General features: G+C 40.9%; 1 protein-coding gene across 1 annotated transcript in view; it reads left to right on the top strand.

Annotated features, from left to right (window-relative positions):
* NRDC (nardilysin convertase) overlaps positions 1 to 22476 on the top strand; it is a 47254-nt gene that overhangs the window by 3491 nt on the left and 21287 nt on the right. The window contains exons 2-11 of the mRNA XM_006126447.2: positions 2174 to 2483; positions 3013 to 3094; positions 5125 to 5278; positions 13758 to 13831; positions 15309 to 15404; positions 16550 to 16672; positions 17580 to 17637; positions 21023 to 21096; positions 21329 to 21398; positions 21856 to 21933. Of these exons, the coding sequence (XP_006126509.2) occupies positions 2174 to 2483; positions 3013 to 3094; positions 5125 to 5278; positions 13758 to 13831; positions 15309 to 15404; positions 16550 to 16672; positions 17580 to 17637; positions 21023 to 21096; positions 21329 to 21398; positions 21856 to 21933 (1119 nt within the window). The remainder of the gene's footprint in view (positions 1 to 2173; positions 2484 to 3012; positions 3095 to 5124; positions 5279 to 13757; positions 13832 to 15308; positions 15405 to 16549; positions 16673 to 17579; positions 17638 to 21022; positions 21097 to 21328; positions 21399 to 21855; positions 21934 to 22476) is intronic.

Here is a 22476-nt window from a genome sequence, read left to right as displayed (position 1 = left end):
TTGTGTACCTTAGTTGGACCTTACCCCGTAGAACTGGCCTTCATGTAGATACAGCTTTGTACTTTCAGAAAGTGGGGGAAAAGTGTTTTTGGCAGTATAACTATATCAGTTTTCTGTGTAAAAGAAGCTATGTAGGCAAAAGCATGTTGGTGTAAGTTGTAAGTGCCTCTACACTAGGGATTTTGTAGGTATAGAATTGTTATCTCTCCTCCTCGCCCTCTCAAAACCAACACTGCTGATCAGGCAAAAAATTTGTAATAGACCTGGCCTAAATTTTCGAGTTTGCTAGTGACGCAGTGAAATCTAGTTCTGTCAAGCAAGAGGGAAACCAGTCTGGGGAGTGTGTGACTTAGCACTTCGAGTACCTTGCTCACATAGAGCCTGCAGCATAAACTACTACCTGATGTAGAACATGTGGAGTTACTTTCATGTATAAATACTCCGTGAATTCAGCCAGGCATTTGCTTCAAGGAGGTAAGACTGAATACTTCCGTGGACGTGGCTAAGTGGCCCTTCTAATGGTGGCACATGATATCTGACTAATGAGGCACTTTTCTGGATCTGTTTAAACTAAGAAGGGTGTGTGTGTGGCGGGTGGGGGTATTTATTTATTTAAATACAGGCACTAAATTGGGATATGGATGGTTAACTGGTAAGCATCACCCTCAACTGGTGATGCTTACTGCTTACGGTTAATTGGCGGCCCAACCTGGCTAGGATAGCTCCCTCACCCCCTGGTTGGGGGGGGGATGGGACAAAGCCCACTATGCCACGCTGGGGGTGGGGGATGCTCCAGCCCCGCCCTCTTCTGTTTAAGCAGTTAACTGGTTAAGCAGAACATTTAACCAGTTAAATAATTAAACAGGGTTTTGCATCCATAGTACCTAGCCGTTTGAAAGCCATCTTAACATCTAGTGTAGGTACAGTTTAACAATTTTAAAATTATCTGGCTGACACCCTCCTCACTAGCTAACTTGATTTTAACGGTGTTAATCTGTATTTTATGCAAGTATTAGGAGTTTCAAAAGGTGCTAAGTCCCCCATTTTTTAAAAAGCCCACCTGTCTTCCTAGTTTAGACAACACCTCAGGTACCAGAAAAGTTACTTTTATGTGTTGAGAGAAAAATGAAAGGGAGAGTCTTCCTAATAGAGTCCTTAGCATAAATGGCCACTGTCTGCATTTCTGGCAACTATCTAGGTAATTGCTGCTCACTTCCCAACCATATTTTGGCCCATTCCTGTAAATTGCTCTTTTGATAGACCCTTGCGCAGTCATAGGGGTCTGTTATGTGGAATCCCATTCACTTCACTGAGCTTTCTGGGTGTGGAGGTCTGTATGCATAAAACTAGTTTCACTATAAGCATATTTGCTTCAGGAAACTTATCTAGCATGCTGTTTATGAAGTTCTTTCCCTAACTGCAGCATTTAATAGTTGATGAATAAAAAGTTATATGAGGAAATAAGCTCATAGTTTTCACTGATTACCTGACTCTAAATTTTTCATCTGCCTTCTGCCAGTGCTTTGAGCTATTTCCATTTCTCTCCAGTAATTTTTAAAATGCTTGTCACATATAGTCTGCTCTCAATGGGTCGTCAACAACACTGGATACTTCACATATCTATATGGCTTGTCGTGCTGTATGCTACTTTATTAGACTGCGTAATTGACAAATAATGAAATATTTCACATCTGTGTCTTAAAAAAATGCTTTGCCAATAATTAATTCAAATAAAGATAACTGTCATCAAGTAATTTAGCTTAATTATTATTTTTTGTTTTCATACTTCATAAACCTAGAACTGAAAAACCTGAATTGGGGATTGGTCCTTGTAATCCATAACTGCATGTGACTTAATTATGTAGGCATTAATGTGTGCAGGCAGCTTTATAAAATTTAAGCCCACGTGACCCTACAGCGCAAATTTGATTAGATGGCAAAAAAAGTACTGGTAGATTAAGTTTTGATTTTATGTTTGCATAGTAAAACTATTCATCTTGCTTAGATCTTCATTTGTTTTGCTTTTAGCATATTTTTGATTAAGGAAGTTTAGTTGATGAGCCTGTTGTGATTTTTTTTTTTTTTTTGCAAATCCAGAAACTCAAACTTTTTGTGAGGTTTAGAGGTTTTCAGAAACAAGTGAAAGTCTTCATTCCCATACTTATTCTTTTAGGTACATCAAATTACAAAATGGCTTGTGTGCGCTACTGATTTCGGATTTAAATAACATGGACGCTGCCCCTTCTGTGGTGTCTTCGGAGGGGGAGGACAGTGATGAATCTGAGGATGAAAGTGATGAGGATGATGACTCTGGAGCAGAAATTGAAGATGACAAAGAAGGTTATGATGATGATGATGATGATGATTATGATGAAGATGACAATGGTGGCGATGATGAGGATCTCAATGACCCCGACGACAGTGAATTGGAAGAACTAGCAGAAAAGGAAGAGACAAGAAAGAGGGGTTGTGCAGAAAAGCAGGTATGTACTAATTCTACAAAGTGAAAAATTGTTATGCAGAGGACTCTTACATAGTCCCAAACTCTGAAGTACTGTGATCAGACAATCAGGATAGTCTTCCATTCCTGTGTGTGTCCCCTACCTAAATTATCTTTGTATTTACTAGGGGGCTGCGCCCTCTGCTCACTACGCTCACCCACCTACCTCTCTCTGGCCACTTTCGCTTCGCTGAGAGAGCCTATTGATGCTGATGATGTGGTGATGTCATTCTGTCGCCCAGAGAGAGAGATCTATATATATAGAGAGAGATTGCCTTCATCACTTTTATGTGAGACACTATGTCTTACCCAGGTTTGAGACTGCTTTTACTCATGTACACAGTGTTTGTCCAGTGATTGTAGCAGGAATAGCATCAGAATGAAATATAATATAGTTGTGGTACATTTTCCTCTACTGTTCATGGGAGAATAGGGTAACTACTTGGTAGGTGTGGGAGACATTGCTATCTGATACTCTTTTGAAAAGTGGCTGACTAAGGTATATTTTCTAGTCTGCAGCTGCCCTTTGTGTAGGTGTTGGTAGCTTCTCTGATCCTGAAGACCTCCCTGGATTAGCACACTTCCTGGAACACAGTAAGTATCTGCTTATATTTCATGTTTTCCTAATTAACTGAAAAATATGCAGCATTCTAGACTGCAGAATTATTTTCCCATTTCAGATAGCTTGTGCCTGAGATTTTTTTTCTCCGCTAAACTCCAGCCAGATGTAAAATACTTGCTTAAGAACTCTTAGGAAGAATTATTTTGTATAAAATCTAAAACCTTGTGATATATTATTTATAATATAAAATGCAGTTGAAGTTCAGTTTGCTTTCATATTGAAGTATAGAGTGTACTGTTTTGGAATAACCTAATTAAATAAGAGAATGCAAATATATATAGTAAAAAAGGGGTGTGTGCGTGTGCGCGCGATATAAATGTGTTGTACAAATTAACTCCTTAACTAGATTGTTATGGCCTTAAGTATTTGACAGTATGAGTAACATTAACTGAGTCTAAATGTAGCCTTTTGTATCTGTGTGACTATAGCACTCTACAGAAACTAGGGATGTGACTGTGTAACCATGTACACGGTTAACTGATGATTAATGTGCACAGTTATACACAGCAGCCCCCCATTTCTGCTTGCAGCGGGGGGGGAGGTGTTGGGAAGGCAGGTGGGAGCCCACTTTTAAGCTGGCTCCCCACACACATTGGCTCCCATCAAACTGTCTGCCCTATCTGTGTTGCTGCCTCTGTATCTTCCATGTGTGATCCTCCCCCCATGTTTTCAGTGATTACATGTTTACTTGAATAAACACATTTTAATATCTCTAACACGCCCACGCATGCCACTCTTTTTATCTGTGCACAAATAAGAGAACACTGCTTCCTAACACCTTCTCACACAACTTGATTTGATTATACTTTGTCTGGTTAGGTGTGCTGGTCTCCAGTAGAATTTTAAATTCAGCTATTGTTTTCCTTGATCTTTCATTTTAATTCAATGAGTTGCTCCATTGCAAGTGTCAAAACTTTTTTTTCTGAGAGCCATAGTTGGGTGATAGATTTTTCTTGTTGCTGTTTTGAGTATGCTTTCCCCTCTGTAAACATGTAAATTTGGGGAAGCATCTACAAAAACCATAGCAAAAATGTTTTTGTTTAGTGTATAATGAAGGTTATCTTATAAGCTTTTTGGTTTTCACAGGTGGTACCAGAAATGAGAGAAAGCACTTTAAAAAAATCCTTGGTCTTGATTTACATGATCTCTTGCTCCCATGTAACTTGACTTCAGTAGAATTACACTGATGTACATCAGGCACATGTGAAAGCACAACCAGAACCTTTGTTTTTGTTGTCATTCTTTGTGTTTTCTCTTAGGGTAGGCTTCTTCTGTGTTCAAATCTTAACTTTTCTGTCAAACTGACTTGACTAGAAGAAAATTTAGGGTTATTATGTCCCATCAATCCTGAGCTTTTTTCATTATAGCTGATCTTCCTCTCCTTTTTCTATATGCAGTGTAGTTACAGCCTTATTGGTCCCAGGATGATAGAGGTTCACAGTAGGTGAGATTTTATTGGACCAGCTTTTGTTGTTCATGGTAGGTGTACCTTTTCCAGACCTGAAGAACTATGTGTGGCTTGAAAGGTTGTTTTTCTCACTAACAGAAGTTGGTCCAATAAAACCTCTCTACTTTTCTGCGATGAGTCTACAAATAATTCAGTGGCGGTGCTGCTAGACAGCTTGCATAACTGTACAAAGGCCAGACACCACTGGGACTAGATTCAGATCAATGTAGTTGTGGCTTAAAAGCAGGATGAGTTACTGTGGTCCTAACACCTGGAATAATTTAGAAACATGACACTTGTTATCAAATATGCTTTTAAGTGCCTTATCCATGGTACAGTTATTTATATTTGAGGCAAGTTAGTGTAAAATTTTATTATTTGGCAGTATCTGATCTTATACTCACTTGCTACAGGTGTAAATGACTACACAAAATGCAAGACAGTAGAAAAATCAGGCTATCCATATGCAATTACTTCTCATTTTGAGCGGTGACCCTTTTAGGTGTCTTTCTGCAGGCAAATGCTTCAAAAATCTCTCTTATGCTTTTGTTTCAGTGGTATTTATGGGCAGTTTGAAGTATCCAGATGAGAATGGGTTTGATGCGTTCCTGAAGAAACATGGGGGCAGTGATAATGCTTCCACTGACTGTGAACGGACAGTTTTCCAGTTTGATGTACAGAGGAAATATTTCAAAGAAGCACTTGACAGGTAACTCAATCACACGAAACAAAGGTTAAAAACTATCTGCTTGAGGAGCATGTGTGTAACTTTGCATTGCTTTGTTTTGGTCTGATTGAAGGGAGTCTGCTATGGCTTAACTTCTAGGGGTCGTCTTATCACAACAGGAGACATAGATGGAAGGACTGACTTTCTCTTGCAGTCTTTGGGGACAGTAGCTATACGTCATGGGTTGTGTACATTCTTCTCGGGATTAATGTGATTTGTGCACTTGCTACAAGAGGAGAAAAGACTTAATCATAGAATCCTAGAATACTAGGACTGGAAGGGACCTCGAGAGGTCATTGAGTCCAGTCCCCTGCCCTCATGGCAGGACCAAATACTGTCTAGACCATCCCTGATAGACATTTATCTAACTTACTCTTAAATATCTCCACAGATGGAGATTCCACAACCTCACTGGGCAATTTATTGCGGTGTTTGACCACCCTGACAGTTAGGAACTTTTTCCTAATGTCCAACCTAAACCTCCCTTGCTGCAGTTTAAGCCCATTGCTTCTTGTTCTATCCTCAGAGGCCAAGATGAACAAGTTTTCTCCGTCCTCGTTATGACACCCTTTTAGATATCTGAAAACTGCTATCATGTCTCCCCTCAATCTTCTCTCTTCTAAACTAAACAAACCCAATTCCTTCAGCCTTTCCTCATAGGTCATGTTTTCTAGACCTTTAATCATTCTCATTGCTCTTCTCTGGACCCTCTCCAATTTTTCCACATCTTTCTTGAAATGCGGTGCCCAGAACTGGACACAATATTCCAATTGAGGCCTAACCAGCGCAGAGTAGGGCGGAAGAATGACTTCTCATGTCTTGCTCACAATACACCTGTTAATACATCCCAGAATCATGTTTGCTTTCTTTGCAACAGAATCGCAGTGCTGACTCGTATTTAACCTGTGGTCCACTATAACCCCTAGATCCCTTTCTGCCATACTCCTTCCCAGACCGTCGCTTCCCATTCTGGATGTGTGAAACTGATTGTTCCTTCCTAAGTGGAGCACTTTTCATTTGTCTTTATTAAACTTCATCTTATTTATCTCAGACCACTTCTCCAGTTTGTCCAGGTCATTTTGAATTAGACCCTATCCTCCAGATTAGTCGCAATCCCTCCCAGCTTGGTATCATCTGTAAACTTAATAAGTGTACTTTCTATACCAATATCTAAATCGTTGATGAAGATATTGAACAGCGCCGGTCTCAAAACAGACCCCTGCGGAACCCCACTTGTTATGGCTTTCCAGCAGGATTGTGAACCATTAATAACTACTCTCTGAGCATGGTTATCCAGCCAGTTATGCACCCACCTTTATAGTAGCCTCATCTAAGCTGTATTTCCCTAGTTTATTGATAAGAATATCATGCAAGACCATATCAAATGCCTTACTAAAGTCTAGGTATACCACATCCACCGCTTCTCCCTTATCCACAAGACTCGTTATCCTATTAAAGAAAGCTATCAGATTGGTTTGACATGATTTGTTCTTTACAAATCCATGCTGGCTGTTCCCTATCACCTTGCCACTTTCCAAGTGTTTACAGATGATTTCCTTTAATTACTTGCTCCATTATTTTCCCTTGCACAGAAGTTAAACTAACTGGTCTGTAGTTTCCTGGGTTGTTCTTATTTCCCTTTTTATAGATGGGCACTATATTTGCCCTTTTCCAGTCCTCTGGAATCTCTCCTGTCTCCCATGATTTTCCAAAGATGATAGCTAGAGGCCCAGATACCTCCTCTATCAGCTCCTTGAGTACTTCACTGGGTATGTGTGGGGGAAATCTCGTTCCCCTGGGGTACAGAGCCCCCAGAAGGGTCCGAGGCCGGAGGTCAAATCAGTGAGGCAGGAGAGAAATCTAGAAAGGAAAACTTTATTATGCATGCATGCAGGCTGACAGCGAGCCATCGCAGTCAGCCCTGAGTTACAGGTTTTGGGTTCCTTTATACAGAATGCTTAGACAGTTCAGTTGTGGATTGTTTTTCTTTAACATATCAAAGTCTCAGCAGAAGTACAGGCAGTCCCCGGGTTACATGGATCCGACTTACATCGGATCCCTACTTACAAACGGGGTGAGGCAACCCCGCACTAGCTGCTTCCCCCCAGCAGACCAAGGAGACGCGAAGCTAGCGCCCCCCCAGCAGACCAGGGAGACGCGGAGGAACTTTTCTCAGCAGACACCTCCGCTTGGGAATAAAGGACTGAGGGAAGTGAGGTGTGGGAGAATAAAACTGAGCTCTGGAGAAATGTTTGGCTAGAGTTTCCCCTACAATATGTACCAGTTCTGACTTACATACAAATTCAACTTAAGAACAAACCTACAGTCCCTATCTTGTACGTAACCCGGGGACTGCCTGTACTCTGAGACTTCTGTTCACCCCAGGAGTGCTAGAAGTAAGTTTTACAAAACAAAGGCACATGAGAATGTGGAGTGAGTAGTCTTACAAGGCAAACTGACAAAGATAAGAGTATACATGATGATTTGTGACAGACTAGGAGTATCCATGAATTTGAGAGAGACATTTGTAAGGGTCTTTGATTAGAGTTAATTTGATTTCACTCTGATACAGGGGGAGAGGTCTGGAAAACTTTTAACCCTTACAGCAGTTTTCTTTTAGAGAGTTTTGATTTCTGCACAGTCCCCCCTTTAGACACAATTGGAGTTATTTGATTTTTCTCCCACATATGTTTGCATAGCCTGTGGCAACAAGCCTTCTAGTCTGGGTTAATAGACTTGTGCTAGTGGTACTCATGCAGGTACTCTAAAAATAATACGTAGACAGCATGCTGAAGTTGTGCGTCAAGAAACAGTTTGTGCTCTGAAGTCTGCCCTCCTTGGCTTTGGAGCCTGTCCCTGAAACCCTGTCTGTGCTATTTTAAGGGCATTAGCGCAAGCCTGCTAGCCCAAGTCTATCAAACTGGGCTTTGTTTTCTTCAGATGAAGATATAGTTTTATTTTAGGACTGTGTAGTACAAGTCTCCTATTGCCATTTCTAGTTCATTCCATTTATCAGTTACTCAAAAGAATTGCGGCTAGAATCTTTTAGTGGCCTATTTCTTTTAAATATGTGCCCCCTGAAGCTATTTAACTTTTGGCTAAGTGACTTTTTAAAAAAACAAAAACCTTCGGTCTTATAAAAACTCTAGTTTGTCATTTAATATACTATTCAAGAAAGTACCTGTTTGGTGCCATGAAGATCATTTTAATTTTCTACCACTAGGCCATAGGACATGTTAAGACTACAAAGTAGGGATGGGGAACTTTTTTTGGGTCGGGGGCCGCTGACCCACAGAAGAATCAGGGGTTGCACACAAGTGAGAAGCAAAAGAAAAAAAACCTGAGGTGGCCCCCAACTGAGGAGGAGAAAGACACTCTCCATATTCCTCTTGCACATCATAGTGTGGGGCCCAGGGTAGTAGATTTTGAGTGCTCCAGTTCGGCGGGGGAGGGAGAGGACTGGAACACTAACCTTGGGGCTGGATCCAGCTCCCGGGCCTTAGTTTCCCCACCCTTGCGATAAAGCTTCATCAGTCTAACTGGATGCCTGCATCGGGGGGCGGGGGGGGGGGGGGGAGAATCTCTCTTTATGAAAAGTGCAAGTTAAATATTTGATACAGAGATTTCTTTTCTCTTGCTCATCCTCCCACAAGTGGAAAGTAGACTGCATTGCAATTAAGCATTTTTATCAAAGTCCTTAATATGTTTATTGAGCTAAAGTCTGCACCAGAATATGTACACAATAGGAATTCTGCTTTTTGGGGGAGATGAGCAAACATTTAAAGGCAGAGTTGAACCTTTTAAGAGTTGAGATCAGGCCATTTTAAAGGGGTCTTAAAACTAGCAATAAAATTATTAGAGGTATGCTAAGATTTTTCTTGTATAGAGAGAGTGAGAAGAATGGGGCTGTTCAGACAAAGATATAATGGAGGTCTAAAAAGTAATGTATGGGATAAAAGGAATTATTTTTGTAACCCTTACTCATATGAGAGTGACTGCTACTAATGACATTCAACTGCAACAAATTACAAACTAATGAAAGAACGTAGTCTTTTGCTCTATGCAAAATATGCTTATGGAACACATTCCCTCAAGATGTTACAGTAAAAAGCTGAATAGGACTTTAAAAAGAGATAATCGTTGTTTTAGTTTTCAATAAAAGATCACCTACTCAGAGCTCTTAACAGTCTCTAAAAATACATGTCTAGGTAGACTTGTTAGTTATTTCAGGATCAAATCGCATAGCTAATGGGGATGTTAACTGTGTAGTTGACACAGATTTTGTCAATTACGCAATTAATCGATAAGGGCTAGCCCTACAAGCACTCAGTTCCAGCATGTGCCAGGTTTGGTGTAACTACCCCTGCTGTGGCTCTGCACTAAGAGTATTTTAGGAGCCGGTGAACAGGCAACCAGGCTCAATCCTAGCTTGTGCCAGGTCCCAGGGGCAACCCCCAATGTGGCTCTGCAAGGAAAGTATTATTGCAGAACCACACGGGATAGTTCCTGGGATCCAGCACAAGCCAGGACTGAGCCAGGCTCTTGGCCAGCCCTCTAAAAAACTTACTGGCAGAGCTGCTGGGGAGGGAGAGGGGATGTGCATAGCCAGTAGCATTAATCAATAAGCTTTTGCTTGTAGGTTAATTGTTTAACTGACTATACTATTACATCCAAGGTTCCCCATAAGCTGTGCGCTCGTGCAGGTGTGCAGCCCTTTTCTGAGCCTGCCTGCTGTACTGGCTCCAGCCTCTACTCTGGTCCTGTTTTCTCACTCCCTTCCCCGCCCAGGGTCTGTACTCACTGGAGGTGAGCAAGTTCTCCAATCAGGGAAGCAGGAAATACTTGGGAGATCATGTGACCCAGATCATGGTGAAGCTGCCAGCTGAAGCGGAGGAGGGATTGGTGCTTCATTGCCTGCCACCAGCCAGAAAAGCTGGGTATTTACAGGCAGTGCCAGATCAAGTCAACTTCTCTTCTATGCTCCCAAATGTTCCCTGCCCTGCAAACTGCTAACAGTGCAGCAGATTTCTGCTCCTTCCTGCTTATCCCGTATCCCTCCCATTGGGGAATTAGCTGGGCAGGGATCCCCTGTGTTTCCCTGTGTCCCCTCCTCTGCTGCCCGTTCAGAACAGGACATTTTACTTTACTTCTCTGCCTCTTATTTTCCTCCTTCTCTTGCCACTTTTCACCACTCTTTCCCTCCCCTCTCTCCATGGTAACAAGACAATACCTCTCTCTTCCCCCTTCCTGTGCTTTCATACTTTCATCCCGTTTAAAATCAGGTCAGCATCTCACCAGTGAGAAGACCAAACTTCTTGCCGTTTCACTGAAAATGGAAACCCCCCCCCTCCCCCCCGTTTCAGCCATCTCTCTGATCACTTTAGCCCTCTGCCCCACATCCCCCTTTTCCATGCTTGGAAAGCTTCCTTCCCTGGCTGCCCAAAATAGGACAGTCATAGTCTATATGTGCAGAGGCTGCAAATGAGTCGGGGGGGAGGGGTCTTCCTGTTAAATCAAGACAGCTGGTAAGTGTAGGGAATAATTCAGGACACACTGGGTGCAGGTGAAAACAAGCTGAAGATTTATTGAACACCAGCGCTGGTGGAGTACCAACCAGGGGTTAACCTGGAGAGCACTAACTTAACCAAAACATACATTAGATGATATCGGCAGCAGATGAGCGGAGGGGAAGTGATTTGATAGGTTTAGCAGCGGAAATTAGATGAGCACATAAGCCAATGAACTACAAAGGTTACACAGTATCTCCGCCCATTGCCAATTAAACATGTTATCACTAACACGTGTAGTTATTCCTAACAAGCTAAATGAACCAACATAAACAAAATGGACATGTTGATGTTAACTTGTTTTGCTGAAATTGTGATGTGTCTACTGTGAGATGACTACTTTATCGCATTGGTACTGTCCTTGGGATCCAAGCTGATTTATCTGGAATTACAGGAGACAGTGAGGAAAAACTGCACAGCCTGGCTGGTACCAGCCTGGCTGGTACCAGCCTGGCCTTACCAGAGTGAGACCCCTTTGGAATGTAGTTGCCGGAGAACCAGGGTCACAGTTACTGCCTGTCTGTATGCTTCCTAAGTCTGGACTAATGCTTTAGGATTTGAGTTCTTAGTTCTCAGCAAGATACCATGGACTGCCTCAGTTTACCCCTACAGTAAGGATTTTTGGGGAAAGGGAAATAACCCCATGTTGTGAGGTGACATTGTGAGAGGTGGAACACAACACTTTGGATTGAAGTGTAAAATGATTGTGAAGCTTTGTGTTTCCTTGGAACAGTACAAGCTGGAGCCTCTGGTAAATCTGTTGTGTAGATATTATCTTAGGCAGTTAAGGGAGGGAGGACTTATTTTAGTACCATAGGATATAATCTAATGTAAAGCAGGCTACATGGGGAGGAGGGTGTATCTGCCAGCACATTTGCATGATTACATTTCAGACAAAGTTTACATAGATGTTAATGGCTTAAGGTAAGAGAGAAAAAAAGATTCTTTTAACATAATTTTTTTGAGTGTTGCAGATATCTAAAACTCTGAACTTAATGATTATTTAAAAATATTGTGTTACTAATTAATACATGGTAAACTGTCTTGCAGTGGTCCCCAACACTGTGCCCGTGGGCGCCATGGCGCCTGCTGGTGCATTTGTGTGTGCCCACCGAGTGACCAGGGCCAGTCCAAGCCATTCTTGCGCCCCGGGCACGCGGCAGCCCCAAAAGGTTGGGGATCACTGCTGTATTGCATTAAGGCCAGATCTTTGCTATCTGGTAGAATTCTGTCTCTTATGAGTCAGAAGTAGGAAGTACTAGGTGTGATACTAGCTGTTTTGTAGGATGAAACCTTATTTGCAAGATCTTTGAAATTTGTATCTGTCTGTTAGAAAGGATGATGATGATACAGTAAACTTCCGATAATCCGGCACCTTTAGGAACCAGGGGGCGCTGGATTATCAGATTTGCCGGACTGTCGGAAGGGGGGGCTATGAGGAGTCTGGGGTTAGGGGGATGCCACCCTAGGCCCCTCATAGCCCCCCCCTTCCGATAGTTGGGCTCTGCCCCAGGCGTCCCTGATTCAGCTGCTGCTGGTCAGTTTCAGCAGCAGCTGAATCGGGGACGCCTGCAGCAGAGCAGCTGGAGTGCTGCCGGGTTGCTCCGGTAGCGCCGACCCTTGGCGCGGCGAGACCAACCGGGCAGCACCCCAGCTGCTCTTGGGGACGCCTGGGGCAGAGCAGCTGGGGTGCTGCCGGGTTGGTCCAGTAGTGCTGCTCCTCGGTGCTACTGGACCAACCCGGGAGCCCCCCAGGTGTTCCCAAGTCAGCCGCTGCTGATACTGATCAGCGGCTGACTCGAGCTGGTCTGCCCCGGGCTTTCTGGAGTCAGCCGCTGGTCAGTTTCAGCAGCGGCTTAATTGGGGACAGCTGGGGTGCTGCCGGGTTGGTCCCACAGCCCCGAGGGACAGCGCTATGGGATTCAGTTTTAGCAGCGGCTGAATCGGGGAAGCCGGGGGCAGAGCAGCTCCAGTGGTCCGGCTGCCCAGAGCACTTCCGGGTTCCTGATGGTGCCGGACCATCAGGAGTGCCGGAGCATCAGATGCCGGACCAATGGAGTTTTACTGTACATATACTCCAGGGTCTCAGAGGGGTAGCCGTGTTACTTTGTAACTAAAAAAATAAACCTTTAAAAACCAACAATGGTCCGGTAGCACCTTAGAGACTAGCAAAAATATATAAATAGTATCATGAGCTTTTGTGGGCACAACCCATTTCTTCTGCCAAGGGTAGTTATAATTTTCTTTTTATTTGATTTTAGTATTACATAATCATATGTATTGCTCCTTGTTAATGATACCTTGTTTTAATATATTTTCTTCCACATGTATGGATTATTAAAAATATAGGTTTTTATTTGCACTGGTGGGTGCACATCCACACACTAACTCAATATTGTTGTTGCGCACAAATTTCAACCCGCTCAAGGATGGAAAATCTTAGAGGGAACACTGATTACATCCTTAATGGATACATTGATATTGTCATCTTTAATTTAAAATATCTATACTTAATCCCTGACTTTGCATCTGGTACTGGTGGCTGCTGTTGGAGATACAATCAGGCTAGATGGGCCACTGATATGATCATTCTTAGGATGGAAAGGCAAGATAGCTGTGTGTTCTTTATTACCGAGTTCTACCAACAGACTTCTGCTCCAAGAATGGGCCTGCCTTCTGATTTTAAAAAAATACTCATGAATTGATTTCATATGTTTTTATAAAAGCTTCAATGGGTGAAAATGTATAGTTTAGAATTAAAGCATTTCTGACTTATTGCACATTCTAAATGTAAAAACAGTGGATTTTTATCACAAATGGATTTATTTGGAATTGAAAATCTTGTTCTGCTTACTAATAAATTGTCAAAAATGTATTTTTTTTTTTTATTTAAGGTGGGCACAGTTCTTCATTCACCCACTAATGATCAGAGATGCAATTGACCGGGAAGTTGAGGCTGTAGACAGTGGTAAGAGTAATGTTCTTCTCAGCAGTATTTTCCCCCCCATCCTCTTTGTTCTTCAGAATGTTTATTTGGTGCCTGGTATAACAATATATTACAAAACTCACCACTTAAGTACTGAATTTATTTAGACTCTGATTTCTTCAAACTAAGGATGTTAAGTGTCATGTAATTGACTAATCAAATATTCGATAGGGCGATGCTGCCCTTTTGAAACTCCACTGTGGTGTTTCAAAGTGGCAGGGCTGCACGGAGCCCAGGGTAAGCTGGGGAGTCCCCAGCTGATCCTGGGCTCCAAGTGGCGCTGCCACTTTGAAATGCCATGAGGAGCCTGATGCCCGGCTCCCTGCGGCATTCAAAGTGGCAGCACCACACAGAGCAGCTGACCCTGGGTTCTAGTGGCACTGCTGCTTTGAAGTACCCCCCCCCCCCCCCCGGTTGCCTCTATCAGATAGAGAGAGAGGGGAGGGAGCAGAGTGACTAGTCGACTATCAGATAAGCATTTGCTTATTGGATAGTCGATTAGTCCTTAACATCCCTACTTCAAACATAGTCTATAGGCTCTACTTCTCATCCGCCACATATTCTAATAAAGCCAAAAGCAGTTTCCATCTGGGCAGGAAGAACCAAAGCTTCTGATAAGTCACTAAATAGAACAGCCAGAAGTATACCTGAAAGCTTTGCTAAATCAAGGAAGCAAAACAAAACTTGTACTTAATGAAAGAAAACAAGGTTAGAAGTAATCTGCAATGAGTTGAAAAAGATTTGTTGCTTTTTTCATGGTCTTCTGATACATGAGAGGGGGAGGGAGAGGGAAGAAGAGGAGAAATATATATTTTGTGCTTGTTTTTAAGTTTGGAATGATAATCTGGTCTTCCCTGATCTTGTTAGAAGACTTCAAATTTGCTTTGTGAACTTTCTCATCCCATCCCTTGGTGGGGAAGGTGGGACAATAGGATCTTTAATAAGGACCACTTTTCTCTGAAGTGCTTCTTAGGGGGCTGAGTTAAGTTTGTTATTAACAAAGTTTTATACAATCTAAGAACCATTACCCTTCATTAACTCAGTGTTCGATCTCTTAATTTCTTAATCCTGCTAGAGTTTTAGGATAGATCAATTTATATAGACTACAAAATATTAATATTGAACTTATTTGTTGCACTTTGTTTGTCAAGACCCAATTTTGCAAGGTGTCACAGGCCTTTCATTTCCACTAAATGTAAGTTGAGGGCATGTAAGATATTGCAAGGTTGTGCACTGCATATCTCCTTGCCTCCCCATTCTTGGCTTCTGAGAAAAAACTGAGGTTTTGCTCTCTGCTCTTGTGTCCATTTTGAGCATGGGGGCCACGTGGTGTAGTTTGGCTGCTTCGTTGCTACTTCATGAACCTGGTAAATGCGTGTCCCTTTCAAAGGTTAGTGTTAGTTACGTTGGAACGTTGCTTCACATGGTGATGTTTCATACAATGCTAATTCTTTAACAGAGTATCAATTGGCAAGACCTTCCGATGCAAACAGAAAGGAAATGCTGTTTGGAAGCCTTGCGAGGCCTGGGCATCCTATGAAGAAATTCTTTTGGGGTACGTTCTTCCCTGATATTTTAAGACTTAATCGACTATGGGGTATAGAAAAGGAAATAAGTCTTAATAATATGGGATTATTTGTAGTGGCAGTTGAACTAAAATTTGATGGCACTTGAAATGTGTGAAATGTGTTCTTCATTCTGAATACAGCAAAACACTTTGGGGGGGGGGGGGGAAAGGGCAACATCAGTTTAATGTATTTTCAGTAGTAGCCCTGATGTTAATGAATGATTGTTATTAGTCTAGCTAATGTTCAAATTCATGGTCATTTTGTGTTCATGTATTTGTGATGCCCCTAGGGAAGTTCTGGTTTGCATAACCTCTTTTCTTTTCCATTAAAATTCCTTGGAAAAATGTGTATCCACATGCCAAAGAAAGTTATATTTGGGCTCACAAGGACTGAATCTTGGGGTAGGAGTTGGTTCAGTCTCAGCTGCTACCGCAGCTTCTGAAATATTACTTCACTGGTACTCCACAGTCTTGTGGGTAGGAGAGAATTAACTTTATATGGTCTCTGTAGAGCTCTCCTGTGTGCTGCTGTGCATAAGTTTCAAGGTAGTGCTTATCTTAAATCCTGTCAGTTTTGGAATCCAGTCAGGTACAAAAACAGAGTTTTGGTCCATGTGGTACATCTACAGCTGAATCTTTCCTAACAGCTGATGCAGTTCTACAGTCACGTTTTCTTTTCTTTTTTTAATTACTTTTGCAGTGGGGGAGATAGTCACATATATAGGGGAAACGATGAAGGCCATACACCAAGAGCTATCCAGTGCACAAAGTGAACATGCTGCAAAATGCAGAGAATACTTTTTCCTGCAGTCTTTGTTACTTGTAACATTTCATACAGTTTTTACTTAGTAACTTCAATGTTCCTTTAACTCTCATTTTCCTGACAATTGCTTCTATGGGGTTAATATGAACTTTAACATTACTTTAAAAATTGACCTGCCTTTGTGCATTTATGGCATTAGAGCACTCTGTGCCAGATCCTGCATCCTTGGCATATGGAGAATTCCTGTTGACTTTTACTTGGAGTTTTTGGTACTCCTAGAGTCCAAGACTGGGTCCTGTGATCATATGGTAAATGGGACTCTGGCATATCAGTATCCAAGTAACTGACCATTTCTTGGAAATTTTTACAGGCAATGCAGAGACCCTCAAACATGAACCTAAAATGAATAATATTGATACCTATACCAGGCTGAGGGATTTCTGGCAGCGCTATTACTCTGCTCACTATATGACTTTAGTCGTCCAGTCTAAAGGTAACTGCATTTGTTGCTTTTGTTAGTCGGTTATATATTACTTTGAAATAGTGGTCTGTTTCAATCTCACCTCAGCTCTAGCCCCATCTGTTTACAGATATGAAGCATTATGTAGTCTGTATTTTTCTACAAACTTATCAAGAAAGCATCTGTGTGCATAGCTTTTAAACATTTAAATTAGTATATGGGAATGATCTCACCATGATTTGTGAAATACCTAACCAGAGAACCGCAGGCTTGAATCCCAGCATGACTCTTTCACCTGCCTTTGGTATCCTTACGTTGATTTCCAGCAGCTATTTTTTGTGTGTTTTTTCAGGTGAGATCTTAACACAGAGGATCTGTCTTCTCTGTGTGGAGATTAAAGATTCTGTGATTTACACCCTCCCTTTCTCCCCCTACCCCCAGAATTATGGGTTTCTCCTGGGCAAAACTGCAAGGCATACATCACAACTGAAGGCAGGTGAAAGTGATAATATTTTCAGTGGTGAAATAATTTTGTACTGTGCCTCCCCCCCCCCCCCGGCACTGCCACATCAGTCTTTGGGATAATTGCAAAATGCTTCATATGTTAGATCTGTTCAAATCCCAAAGCTGTTAATGCTTATAAATAGGCATGCCAAGTACCACCAATCTTTTAATACTGCTCTTAATAAGCATGTGGTGCAGGAGGTACAGCTCGACATCAAGACATGACCCAAAGCCAAGTCTTTATGGAGTTTGGGAAAATCCAAGTCAGCCTAATAGGTTTTGATGTTTGCACTCCAACACTTAAAGAACTGGTCTGCTGTCTCCCTAAGCTAACTTAGGCAAATGGGTCCAGATTTGTAAACTGACCTTATTTTCCTGAGATTCTGCCTTTGTCCTTCGGTAAGGTGTCTTTTTTTTTTTTCTTTCTCATTACTAGAAACTCTGGATACTTTGGAAATATGGGTGACTGAGATCTTCTCTGCAATTCCAAATAAGTAAGATTCTCGTTTGATTATTTGAAAGCTATGAAATTACATGTACAAAATTCTATGAATGCACTGTTCAAAAATGTTTAGTGTTTTTTTTTTTAAATGTCCTGTTACTTCCATTATTGAGGAAATTATCTTCTTCTGACTACTGTTTGAATTACATGTTAAAAGTTAATGTCTTTACATATGAAGTTTTGAGCATTTAAGAGGATATCTGGTATCTCTCTGAATGCTAAAACATGACTGGCCTCTGCTATTCTTGTGCTGATGCCTTGTTGCTCGCTGTAGTTGAATGGAAAACTTAATCTGCAGTTACATCATGCTAAACTTTACGTCACTGCTTTGTTAGCTAAATGGCAGCAAGTTAGAGCTGAATTACAGTTTGTGTTGCTTGTTAGCTGTCATCTTTATAGCTACAACAGATTTTGTGGCTTTTCAAACTAATACAGTATAATCCACTACAGCATGCTGTCCAAAATGGGCACATGATCCGAGTGATCTTAACCTTAAAATTGCTGAATTCATAAGGGAATATTCCCTCAATAAACAATGACTAAATGTAAAAACAATAGCTATCTGTGGGGATGTGCGTGTGGATTTTGTGACGTTCTTGCCGGCAGGTGCTCCGAACTCTGTTCCCTGCTAGCTTTGGGAGATTGTGCCATCTATAAGTGATGTGCCCAAAACTTGGAGGGCAGGGTTTGTGAAAGTAATCAGGAAACCGTTGTATGTAGTGTGTTCTTTTATTCAGGATCTGTGTGGATCTTGTGCTATAATCCAGACACACATTTAAAAGACTAGACATTCCCTAGGGCAGATGTCTGCAACCTATGGCTCCATACAAAACCAAATATGGCTCTGTAGTCATTCCTAAAATACACAACTTTTTAAATTTGACTGCAAAATTCATAATTTTAAAAACATGTAATTACTCATCTCACAATTTTATCTATTTCACCTTTAACTGTTCATTTTAACAACCATCCATCCTCTCCACTCAGTGGGGGTCATGCATATTCTCTTTTTATTTGATTGGTCAAGAAATCCTTCCATCATATGCCATAACCCCCTAAAAGTAAAAATGATGAAGAGAAATGACGAGTACCAACATTTTTAAAAGGAGTGGACAAACTTGTATGCATTTGTGGATAGGTCTGGATTCTCCACACTATCTCGTTTGTAGTGAGACACTGTTCTCAAACAAACAAACAAAATTAAAAGATTTCATGACAAAACATGCAGCATTTGCTACAAAATACCCCGAGGGTAATGCACAAAGAAAAGCCTGTGAGGAGCTGCAGTGAAAAAGGAACATTGGACAAAATAGCCTGCTGGCATGGTCCAAAAAAGGTGGGAGCTTAAAGTCCGCAAGTTTTGCGGGCTCATATAGCATTATTTGAGAGGGGAAGTCTTCCACTGACAGGGATTACGTGAAGAGATGCATTCTAAAAATTGGTCATGAACTATTTGACAAATTTTACAAGGACAAAAATGTTACAGAAAATTCAAGACATGCCATTATCAGCAAAAACAGTTCATGACAGAGTTGTGATGATGGCCCATGAAATGCAAAATTTCAGTTATAGCTTATTTTTTGTTTGCTTTGAACAAGACAACTAACACATGACATTAATCAGGTGTGTATTGTAGGAGGATATATTTGTGGAAATACTGTGCATGAAGAAATTATTGGGATATTACCAGTGAAAAATCAAACAAGGGGTGAAGACCTCCGTAAAACTGAACATTGTAAACAAGAGAGAGATACAGTTGGGTAATCTTATGTCTGTGTATACAGACAGTGCACCTCGCATGGTCGGCAATTACAGGGATTCCTTACTCTTGTCAGAACAACTGAACCACCCACTTTTGTACTTTCATTCAGTTGTGCATCAGGAGGCACTTGGTGCACAATCTTATGGAACTGAACTCTGACTGGTCATTCATGTTATGTTGTCAGTTGGATTCTTGCCTGACCCCTTAATCGCTATCAATTTCAGTCAGTGCTTGAGGAAGTACATTCTGAATACTAATCGACTAATGTACAGTTTCTTGTTGCAAAGTTTTGTCTCATTTTGCTGCCTGCATTGATGAGATTAAGTCATTTTTGGATATGAAGGGTATCCAGGTTTTACTATCACATCAACATTACTGGTCATTTGAATGAGTTGAACTTTAAGCTATGGGGCAAGGAAATACAGTCCTACCTCTGCAGCAGGCAGTGTTTGATGAAGATAGTCAATTTTGACTCTCATCCAAAGATATTGACACAGGAAGACTGGCACATTTTGAAAAATTATGAATGTTTCATGATTCGTATCAGAGAGAAAATCCAAATAGCCTTGATTTGCAGCAGCTTGCTGTATTTGTTTCTGAGCTCCTGAAGGCATTCAAGTCTTGTTTTATTGACTTTTGCAAACACGGTGCTCTGTTTAAGTTGATGATGTGTCCATTGGAGAACTGGATTTGAGAGTCTTTCCCGGCATCTCAGTCAGCAATTTTGAAATGGAAATAGCAGATTTCAAAGAGTCGGATATCTGAGTGGAAAGATTGGTCAAGCTGAATTCTGATTTAGAATGCCTTGCTCGACAACATGCTGAATTGGCAAAACTGAACACATGGATTGACACAAAGAAATTGGAGCATGATGCTCTGATTCTGCAAACTTGGAAAGAACTTCCTGACACATACAACACCATGCAGATTGTCAGCTTACACTTACTTACACATATGTGGAGCCAAACATTGTGAGCAGCCTTTCTCTCTTTTCAATCACATCAAAGGTAATTTGCACTCAAGATTGATAGGAGAGAGCCTGAATACGTGTATGAAGCTGAATTTGACCAGTTTTGCTGCTGCACATTTCTTTGATGTTTACATCATAAGTCCCATTTTAAATAAAGTCCTTGAGTACAATGTTTCATTTATGCTATTAATTTAAACACTAGAATAAAATTGCTTTGGGAGGTTGTAGAATCTCTATCATTGGAGATATTTAAGAGCAGGTTGGATAGACAGACGTCTGTCAGGGATGATCTACAGAGTCCTTGGTCCTGCTATGAAGGCAGTGCACTAGACTATGACCTCTTGAGATCCCTTCCATTTCTATGAATCTTAGATTCTATTATTAATCATCATGTCCATTATTAGTAGTATTAAGTTTTATATTTTCAGGCATGTAAATAAGCATTCTTATACTGGCTTTGTGTTGACCACTTGTTCTGAATTTTGATGTGGTTTGGCTCTTTGATTTGAAAAGGTTGCTGACCCCTGCCCTAGGGGCTTGGATTATAAGTACAAAGCAACTTGCACTTGCATCTGTGTGGCCCTGGATTGTGGCCGGTAAACATCATGCTACATACTTCAATTTTATTTTTATTTTATTTTTAAGTGGCTTACCCAGACCAAATTTTGATCACCTGACACAGCCTTTTGACACGCCAGAATTTAACAAACTCTACAGAGGTGAGTGAATTGATCTCTTCTGTCTGTATTAAGTGTTCTAAATGGGAAAAGTATATGCCACCGTGCAGATTATCCCTTTGTTTTAAAATGGACATTTTTGTTGAATTAATGTATTTACCTGATTTCCCACCATGTTCTTCAATAAATAAAATATTTTGCTACTTCTGATTATCAGACTTAGACAGAAGTTGTGGAGTGTCTGCATTTAATTAATACATTTCTTCCTGTTCAGTTGTTCCAGTCAGAAAAGTTCATTCATTGAGCATCACCTGGGCACTTCCTCCACAGGAACAGCATTACAGGTGGGGTTCGATGTTTTATTGAGGACACTTGCTTGATTATAGCAAAAAAGAGAATTTGCTAAATAATTGAGGCTCTTAGGATATGTTCATATTGCAAGTTAGTGGTTTAAGTAAAGGTGTGTTTTTAAATCTTAATAAAGTAATGTGTGTGAACACTCTGAAACTGATTTAAATCCATTTTATATAGATGTAGCTTAAATTGATGATGAATCAGTATGGGGGCTGTTAATGTCAACATCCTAATAAATTTTCAGTTGCGGTCACTAGGTCCTGTCTTCCTGAATTCCACTTGTATTTTCAATTTGATACCTCTCTTTATAGAGATGCTGTTTAAAGATGACTGCTGTGGGTGAACTAGGCAGTTATATAATAGTAGTTAGTCTGGTGTCATGGGGTCTTTCCATAAATGTTTTTATTTTCACTTCATGTTGTCATGAATTTTTTTTGTTTGTTTTAGGGTGAAACCACTTCACTATATCTCCTGGCTGGTAGGACATGAAGGCAAAGGGAGTGTTCTTTCCTTTCTTCGGAAAAAGTATGGATCAGATTGCAATATAGTATCCACAGCAATAAAGGGAAAATAATATTCTGAAGTTAGGATAATTGGGAAATTTGATTTAAGATTGAGGCAAATTCTCATGGTGATTCCTTTTCAAGTTGGTGACAGCCATGTTAATTATTGCAGGATACTCTGAGAATTTACTTCCTTATTGTCATGGTAATAGAAACAGAACACTGCATCTGAAAAATTGTATATGAAACCCTCTATTTTTGTTAGAGTTGAGGATTGAGGTGGTAAAGCTACTTTGAACGTGAACAAAATGCTTTTTAATAATGCTTATCAAATTCTAAATGTTGAGAGTAGATAGAAACTCAGAATTGCAAATTGTATGTAAAGAAATTAAAAGTGAATTATTTTTCTTATTTACCGGGGCCCTGAAATTCATTGCTTCTCCTCTGGTATATTTGGATAACACAATGTAAAAAGCACTCTTCTCTACACTTGTTAAAAAAACACAATAGACATGCAATCAAACCTCCAGGAGAATGAAGTGGTCATGATTTGTCCCAGCAGCAT

The sequence above is a fragment of the Pelodiscus sinensis genome, chromosome 9 (assembly GCF_049634645.1).
Source record: "Pelodiscus sinensis isolate JC-2024 chromosome 9, ASM4963464v1, whole genome shotgun sequence".
Lineage (NCBI taxonomy): Eukaryota > Metazoa > Chordata > Testudines > Trionychidae > Pelodiscus > Pelodiscus sinensis.
The sequence above is the reverse complement of the archived record's forward strand: the minus strand, read 5'-3'. Positions and strand labels throughout refer to the sequence as shown.